The sequence below is a fragment of the Calypte anna genome, chromosome 10, assembly GCF_003957555.1.
Source record: "Calypte anna isolate BGI_N300 chromosome 10, bCalAnn1_v1.p, whole genome shotgun sequence".
NCBI lineage: Eukaryota > Metazoa > Chordata > Aves > Apodiformes > Trochilidae > Calypte > Calypte anna.
In genome coordinates, this window is record NC_044256.1 from 21588695 (window position 1) to 21597860 (window position 9166).

Sequence of the window (9166 nt, forward strand, 5' to 3'; positions counted from 1 at the left end):
GCCCACACTGACTGCTACACAGAACCCTGCTCCTCTCTTAAACAGAAAGCCACAGCTACCAGCCCCCTTCCTACCAAGAGGTCTTACAATTGACTGGTCTTCCCTGTACTAACCACACTGCACATTGGGAAAGGACTTTAATTAGCCAAGGAAGAACATGCTAAAGGCTGACCTTAACATCTCTAAGAGCAGGATCCTGGTGCTCGGTTTGACAGGGCTGCACAGCGCAAGAACACTTGGTCTTAAGGGGGTTGTTTTATTGTGTTTCACTTCTCCAAATGTACAAAAAAAATTAGAAAATAACCCTACCCCCCACCCCCTCCCAAACCACAAAACAAACCAGTCTGGGGAGCCCCACAACAGTGCAGCTAAGAGACGGCAGAAAATGAAACAGAACTAGATACAGCAGCTGGGTCCCCTCAGCCCACATGGTCACTGGCTCTTCACAACCCAGAACTGGCCCCAGTCTGCCCAGTTCTTCCCCAATTCACACAGAGCTCATTCTGACAAGATGGTGAGTGGGTACTTTACAAGTCCTCCTTCACCTTCTTCTTGGATTTCTTGGGTTTATCTTCCTCCTGCAGCACAGGAGTGTTGGTGGCCTCCCGCTTCAAGTAGCTGATGAAGTCACTCACTTCTCTGCCACCCTGCAGGAAGCACAAGACAGTGATGCAGTGCCTAAACACCCCCACTGGGACTTGTCTTGGCTCAGGTGGGGGGGATCAGGTCCCAGAGAAGAGACCAGAGCTCTCCCTGTGGGCCTGCAGTACACACAGCACTCTCAGCAGGTACCACCAGTTGCGCTCCCAGGAAAACCATGGAAACACTCCAGAAAGGCTCAGCATCATTTGCACACATGGATGCTGCCTCACTTCTTTGTGACACAGTGGAAGACTCACCTCGTACTTCTTTGGAGACTGCTTCTTGCCAGCTGGAGCAAAATAGATGGTGGGGAAGCTGGCAAAAGAGAAGAGACATTTGAGCTCCCAATGTGCTCTTTTTCTCAGACCTTACTGAAGGGACTTGCACCCTGCATGTCTCCTGGGTCAACGTGGGAACAGCTTCAGCAGCTCCTGAGCTGTGGCCTCCAGAGGCCTGTGCCTGTCCACAGAACTGGCTGAGCTCACCCACTGACACAATGGTGTGACAACAGAAAGACCTACCCTCTGACTTCATATGGAGAAGGCACATCATTGGCTGTAGCATCCATTTTGGCAATGACAATATTGGGGTCTTTACTGAGCTGTTGGTAGAAAGACCTTATTAGTAAGCAAACCATAGTAGTTCACATCAGAAAATCATCAAGATAGTGATGTCAGCAGGCAGCACACACAGTATGATACAAGGGAAGAAAATGTCGTTTTCTTTTGCCTCAGGAGGGGCAGAGGGAACAAAGTGCTTTCAGAATCAGCTGCCTGGAGACACAACTCCAACAGTATCAGCTGAGCTGGTCTGATGCCTCACCAGACAGGGGTTATCATCATGCAGAGGGAAAGGACCCAAAAAGGGAATATGTATGTTCAGCAGCAAGAGCACAGGAAAAAAACATTTCAAGGGTGGTTGCTACCACATTCCAGATCCTGCTAATGTACTTCTGCATTCACAGGAGATGCCAGGACTCACAGTCCTCAGGAAGGCAGTTATGCCCCGTTACTACAGAGAGCCTGGACAGACAGAACCCATGTTTAGTGCTGCAAAATACTAGTTTGCATTTACAGCCATATCCCAGACCTACCTTCTCCCCCAACTCTTTGTATTTGGGCTCCAGATTCTTGCAATGGCCACACCAAGGTGCGTAGAACTCTATCAGGACATCTTTGTCTTCTGCATTTACAATTTCATCAAAGTTCTCAGCAACCACCACCTGATATTTGATCAAACAAGTCAGTTCTCCTGTCAGCAGTGGGTTTGTAACATGGCCCGAGACAGGCCAGCCCTCCTGCAGAAGTGACACTGCACCACCCAGCAAGCAGCAAAATGTCCCAGCACACCACTCTTCACTGAGCTGCAACATCCTTGAACTGCAGTAAAAACCTGTCAGAAGGCACTAGCATCACATGCAAGTGATCTGTGTATCTGGTACACCCACAGGATCATTAAATCATTAAATTTTAACCCCAGAAAGTTCTGGGGTGAGGGATCAGTTTAACAAGGCTGGCTGAGGCCATCCCCACCCACAACACACAGTGATTTTCACTCCCTCATTGTAAAGCCAGGCCATGGAATGCTATCCTTCAGGGCAGAATTTCCTTGGAGGGAGGAAAGACAGGAATTACACCATGCCCCAGTGATGAACCTCCTCAGAAACACTGCCCTGAGGACCCAGGGGAAGGCCAGGCCCTGAGGGAGCAGGAGCCTTCCCCAGATGGTCCCATGCTTGGGAGCTGAGCTCAGCACTGGTGTGGCTCAAGCAGTGCTTCCTGTGCTGAGAGAACAAACTGGAATTACAACTGCAAGCTGCATCCCTCCCTCAGCTCAGAAAACTGCAATACAACAGGGGAATGAATTCTTCCATCTGTCCCAGAAGGTCTTCTCCAGACACCACAGGACACAGGAGCTGCTGCTGGACACTGCTGGGCTGGGTGCAGCACTCACCTTCACAGGCCCATCGTTGCTCTCAGGGACAGGCTCTGATTTCAGATACTTTTTCAAGTTTCCATCGAAGTAATCCTGCAGGAACCTCTCTAGAGCCTTTCCATCACGGCTGAAAATGAAGTGACGTTTTACAGCCATCATCATACATGCAGGATGTGAGGGAAAAACTTTCAAGGCTGATTTAAGCTCCTTCCACCCACAGAACAGATGCCACTCCCTGAGTGCCAGCCACAGGCTGGTTTAGAAGACTCCAGAAAAGTGGAAAGATGCCCTCATGTTCTGACAGGAGGCTGCTTTCCAGCACTCTACAGTTCCTTTTTTTCAAGAAGGAAGCTTCTACTATTTCCTGTGCCCTTTAACACATCTTAGCTCCCAAACAGACCCTAAAATATCTTGAATTAATCTATCTGCTTCTGTGTAACAGGAGGGGCTACAAGTTCTCTGGAGGGCAGGAAAACACACCAGTAGGAGCTGTTCTGACCCAGAAATAATTTCTTCCAGCTGGAACATCCAGCTTTCCCATTTCCTCCAAGCTCACAAAGTCTACTCTGGTCAAGAGACCCCCAGGCCAAAGTCCTCCAAGTGAGAGGCAACACAGCCACTTTCATCAACTTACGAGAACTCTTCCTGCATGACATATTTATCTCCTTTGGCAGTTCTGATGGCAACAACTGGAGCCTCACCCACGCTGCTGTCTAGACCAAACTCTGACAGTTCATGGCCAAAGGTTTTCCGACTAGCGACAGCAAAGAACAGCTTGTGGCCTGCATCCAAGAACTTCTTTGCAACCATCATAACTCTGAGAGGAAAAAAACCCACAACAAAAAAACGCACTTGGAACGTTACCTCAACACCCTTCAGCTGAAGTGTGTGCTGGAGGAGGAATTCAGTGGTGTGTCCTGCACAGGTTAAGGCCTACAGATATGGTGCTGAGAAGCAGAGGAGTGAGCTTATGTCTGCTGTGAAGGAGGCCTGTGCAAACATTATGCATTAATTCTCCACCTGCCCACACAAGCACCAGGGAAAGGACAGAGCCCCACCCAACACCCCTAGGGAAGTTTGTGCCTTAAGGTCTAAGGACTTGGGATCCCAAAGGTAGCAGGTGGGGCATCGAAGGACACACACTGCAGCAGCCACCTCAATAGCTGCAGCTAGAAATTCATCTGGAAGGTTTCTGGGAGACAAGGATTCAGCTGTGAGCATCAGGAGAAGCTTTGTCAGCTGAGTTAGGGAAGAGCACGGGTGCTGAAACATGGGGGAGAGGGGCTGTTCACCACTGCCCACCCTGTACCTGTTGCGCCAGTAGTTGGATCCCTTCGCGTTCTTTCTCATAGTCCACATCATAGTATGCCACCAACAAGTCCTTGCCCTGTATCAAGTCCTTGTTGTCCTCAGTCATGTGTGGACAGATGCCAAAGCTGTCAATGAGACAGATGTTAACAGTCTCATCTCCACTGCTCAGAACCCATCACCTTCTTGGATGGGCTGGTGCAGCACACTTCCTGTTTCCCACCAAGAACATTCAATACCAAAGAAACTCACATGTTCTCCTGGATAAATTTCTTGATCTTCCCACTGGTGATTTTGTCTTCAGGGTACTTGACAGAGCTGTCCTCAAACTTGTTTGTCAAGCGTGGAGGTCGGAACAAGATTATGCCCCTGCAGGGAAGCAGGTATCATGGGTCAGTTTAACCACCCTGGGCTTCCAAGGACAGCAGCTGATGAGGTGAGCAGCCTGTCTCCAGTGCACACCCAGTCAGGGTTCAGAGCTTCAACAAGGCTGCCTGGTTTCCTGGTGGCACTGCTGTGTTAGACCTGCCTGTAAGACCCTTCTTTGTTATTCAGACAGGCCACAATGAGAAGAAAAGAACCTGTAACAAGCAAGTGGGAAGGCAAACACCTCTGCTGAGGACACCTCCCCTCCAGAGACAGCACTGACCCCCAGGGCCTGCAGCCACTTGTACCTTTCCATCTCAGTTCCAAAGAGAAGAGAGACATGGAACTGGCTGCTGGGGAAGAAACATGAGCTTAAGGTCTGTTCAGAATGGCTCTGATCCAGATGTTTCAAAACAAGAAATCCTGATGTTAAACAACTTACTCTCCATCTTCCTCATACTTCTGTACCAGTTGGTCCACACTGGTGTGTGCAAAACGGTAGTTATCTCTGAGGTTGTTGGCAGCTCTCATGAATTCTGAATAAGCATCACCAGATGCATCTCCAAAGAAGCCTGCAGCAGAGAGACAGATGGTGACCCCAAAGGGCCTCAGCAGCTGTCCCCACACAGCCCAGTCAGCTTTCCTCCGAGCACAGACACCTTTGTTATGACCATGTGGCACCACTGTTGGTGGAAACAGCCAGTGGTACTTCATGCCTGGGAGCACTCATCTGGCTGCACTTGTAAGACCAGACCTGACCAGCCTAAGGGGAAGCTGCTATTGCCACTTGTGAACCATGCAGGACGTGGACAGCCACTCATGTCACGGGACAGCACCCAAATGTGTCCCACTAGTGACACAGAGATACCTGTTGTCAGCCAGACAAAAAAGCAACAACTTTAAAAAAGTATACACCATGGTGCCAGGAGGTCTGACAGATAACCAGTCACAGGAAAGAAGAAGGAAAAAAAAAAAAAAGTTGGAAGGAATCCCCAGAGGTCACCAAGTTCAACCTCCTGCCCAGAGAAGGACCAGCTTCAGTCAGATCAGGTTGCTCTGAGCTTTGTCCAGCTGAGTTTGGACAATCTTCCCACTGAATGTCTCAAAATCTGACCTGAGCACACATTCCAGAGTTTTATTGTTCTCATCAAGACAAACTTCTTTGTTCATGTCCATTTGGAATTTCCCTGGGTACAGCCTATGACACTCACCCTGCAACAGCATATTCCCCAGTCATCCCCCAGAGACTGCTCCTTCCAGTGCCTGCCTCTACTCACCCACAACAGAAGCATCTTTATCACCAATGAATTTCTCAAAATCAGCCACAGAACTGAGGAGCCACCGAAGCAGGTCCTGCCTGTTTTCTTGAGGTACTGACAATCCCATCTTAAAAGAAAAGTGAGATGAACAGGATCAGTATTGAGCTCCACACAACATTTTTCAAGCCTCCTAAAACACGAGATGTTCCTGCAGAATCCAAATATCCCATGAGTCCACATGAATTAAGCAAGTGCTATCACCAACCTCACACAGGAACTTTCAAGATACTGCCCATCAAGGGTACAGGGAGTTAAAAATAGCAGAGGAAACCTTCACCTTTAAAGGAGAAACTTAAGGTATAAACAAGCATCAAGGGCTCTCGGGAAAGGGTGAGGGCAGGCGTGTGTGTGTAGGTGGAACCTTTCCTGTGTCCCTCAACCACACAGCAGCCCTGGCCACAAGTCTGTTACCTGTGGGCCTATCCTCCAGCACTGTGTTGGCACACCAGATGTTGCCAATGACCCTCTTACCTGCTGTCTGGGCCCATCCATAGGTTCCTGCTCTTCTCCATCTCGGAAAATCTTTAAGGTGGGATATCCACTGACCCCATACTTGTTGCAGGTGTTGGAGTTGGCTGTACAGTCAACCTAAAGGAAGAGAAACATTGCTGCTGAGTGACTCAGCTGCCTGTGAGCACAGAGAAGGCAGCTCTGCAGCTGCCCACGTTGCTGACTGCAAAGTCCAAGGGGGCTGACAGGTCTCCTGCCTCTCTAACTGAGGTTTGGTTTCCTCCACACAAAGTGTAAGCATCTGCAAAGCACTGATAAAGCCAAAAGCTGGAGAATCTCACTGAGGAAGGAGGTAGTGTGGCTCTAACAACAGACCCAGAAAATATTTACAAAATATTAGAAAGATTAAAGTTGTGATTTGCGCCAGACTACACACAAGAAAAAGAAGAGAAAGGGTCCAGTTCTCACACTTAGTGACAGACTTAGCAGTGAGCAATTGTTCTCAGCACATTCATCCATCCTACAGTTCCTAAAACGCCTGAATAGAACAGGCTGAGCTCAAACAACCAGGAGGCCACGGCACTTCCCAGAAAGGAAGACCCTGATTTGAGAAAAAGAAACCTCTGGGACACCAACCCTTACTTTTTAAGTCAAAGGCCAACACCATGAGGTACAGCACTGTGCTGGTTCTCAGAATAGGATTGCACAGCTTGGAGAAGGCTCCTTCCTCCAGCCTGGGGTGAGGCCTTCCACACACAGCACACCCACTGTGTGCTCACACACCATCTGCCTGGCTGCAGCCCTCCCAGGATTTGGCTTCTCGATTGTTGCCTGATGTCTACATCTTAGACTCATTGAATTGTTCAGGTTAGAACAGACCTTTAAAATAATTCAGTCCAACCATTAACCCAGCACTGCGAAGGCCACCACTAACACATGTCCCTCAGCACCACATCTCCATAGCCTGGAAGCCTCTCTAGGGATGGGGACTCCAGCCCTGCCCTGGGCAGCCTGGGCCAAGCCCTGACAACCCTTTCCAGGGAGAAATTGTTCCCCAGCTCCAACCTAAACCTCCCCTGGCACCACTTGAAGCCATTCCTCTTGTCCCACCTCTTGTTCCTTGGGAGCAGAGCCCGACCCCCCCTGGCTCCAACCTTCTCTCAGGGGGTTGCAGAGAGCCACAAGGTCTCCCCTCAGCCTCCTCTGCTCCAGGATCAGCACCCCCAGGGCCCTCAGCTGATCCTGGGCAGACTTCTGCTCCAGGCCCTTCCCCAGCTTTACACAGACAAGGCCTATAAGATCTCAAACAGCGTGGAAAGAGCTCGGCAGGCACCGGCCAGCACGCCCTGAACGGGCTGCGGCAGGGAATCTTCCACACGACCCCGGCTGCACCCGGGAGCCTCCCCTGGGACCCCTCCGCCACCGCGGCCCGTCCTCACCTTCACCAGCGGTACGATCCCTTTCAGCCCTGGTCGCCGCCGACTCGTACTCTGGCGCCAGCCGCTTGCAGTGCCCGCACCTAGAACAGCAGCGGGGGGAGTTAGGCCGTCCCGGAGCGTCCCTTCCCCGCCCGCAGGGCCCCGCTTCCCCCAGGCGGCCCCTCACCAGGGCGCGAAGAACTCCACCAGAACCAGCCCCGGGCGCTCGGCCAGGCCGCTCTCGAAGTCAGCATCGCTGAGCTCCACCACGCGGAGGCGCGGGCGGCGAGGGCGAGGAGCGGCAGCAGGAGAGCAGCGGGCAGCGGCCGCAGCCCGGACATGGCGGCGCGGGGATCCCTCGGCAGCGGCGGCGGCGGCTGAAGAGGCGCCGGGGGCGCAGGACGGAAGTCCCGCCCCCCCAGCCGGATCTGCCGTGGTGGCAGCTTCCCATTGGACGACGCGCCTCGAGTCACGCCAGCTCCGACCAATGAGATGTCGGCTTCAGAGGGCGGGCCAGCGGCAACCCTCCGCCCCTGCCGGCCCGGGCACGGGTCTGGGCGCATCTCGGGGCGGGAGCTGCAGCGGCTGTTGGGGCAGCGGCGATCGGGGTTCGGGTGCGGGGCCCCGCAGCCGCTTGCCGCTGCCCTGCCGCTTCCCGAGGGGTTTCATTGAGTTGTTCAGTCGTTGTTCAGCCGCCGCCGTGGCCGGGCCGAGGGGGTTGGACATGCTCCACTCGCACCGCCCCCCCAGCGCACGGCCCCTGGCCCTCGCAGACACCGGTCCCTCCCGGGCCGCTAGCCCCGGTGGCTCTGCGCCCGGGACCGGGTGTGCCACGTAGTGACCCCAGTGACCGGTGCTGCTCGCCAGAGTGCACCCCGCCGCCCATGTGTTACCCTCAGGAATGCGGAAAGACTCGAGAGAGGGTCCTTCAATGGCTGGGCTGAAAAAAAATCTCCAATCTGCCCTGCTGCAGAAACCACAATTATTCATCCGGATTGGTTTTTTTTTTTTGTTAATTTTTTTTTTCTGCTGAAGGATCCCAAACCAGAGCAGGCTTAGCAAATGTTTAGGAAGATGAAGAAAATAAAAATCAAAGAGGAAATAATCGATGAAGCGGCCTGAGAAGGCAAAAGAGTGATCTAGGAACAAAAGACAGGGAACAAGGGACCACGGTGCCAAGAACAGATGCCCGGCAGTGACACTGGAGCAATGGGTGGGAAAGTGCAGACCTTGGAGATGCCCACGGGCCGCTGCTCCAGCGGAGCTCAGAGCTCCGTTCTGCCCGTCATCTGAGCTGGCCTAGTTACTGCCAGAGGAGTCAGGGATCCCCCTGCTTGAATCCACAGCGTAACGTCAGGAATTCTGGGACTGACGACCCACAGCACCCTGACCCAGCACCTTGGGACCTTTGGGGAGCCGGTGACCGACGTGAAGACAAAGACCCGGGGGAAGCAGCTGCTCACCGGGATGCGGCCTTTTTTGGCCAGTTCACCTGAAGCAGCTGGACAGACAAATGCTGCCGCCAGATCAGGACCCCGGGTGCAGCTGACCCCCTGGCCGGCCTGTGCCCGGAGCAGCAGGCAGCACCGGCATTACTGGCACCACGCTGGCTCGGGTGGGGTGGGAGGAGCGGGTGCCGGGCAGGGCCTTTTCCCCGTGGTGACGGCGCCGAGGGCAGCCCCAGCCCCGCGCAGACACCTGACCGTGCCGCCCGACCCCCGGCACTGC

General features: G+C 52.9%; 1 protein-coding gene across 1 annotated transcript; it reads right to left on the reverse strand.

Moving 5' to 3' along the window:
• Positions 1 to 236: 236 nt before the first annotated feature.
• PDIA3 (protein disulfide isomerase family A member 3) lies at positions 237 to 7840 on the reverse strand. The gene is given in 17 exon segments (XM_030456777.1): positions 237 to 647; positions 900 to 957; positions 1164 to 1243; positions 1736 to 1864; positions 2596 to 2704; positions 3212 to 3394; positions 3887 to 3921; positions 3923 to 4013; positions 4138 to 4254; positions 4694 to 4823; positions 5529 to 5586; positions 5588 to 5637; positions 6017 to 6158; positions 7460 to 7486; positions 7488 to 7539; positions 7626 to 7710; positions 7713 to 7840. Coding segments are annotated over 17 exon segments (1533 nt in total). The 5' UTR covers positions 7780 to 7840; the 3' UTR covers positions 237 to 527.
• Between the last annotated feature and the right edge of the window lie 1326 nt (positions 7841 to 9166).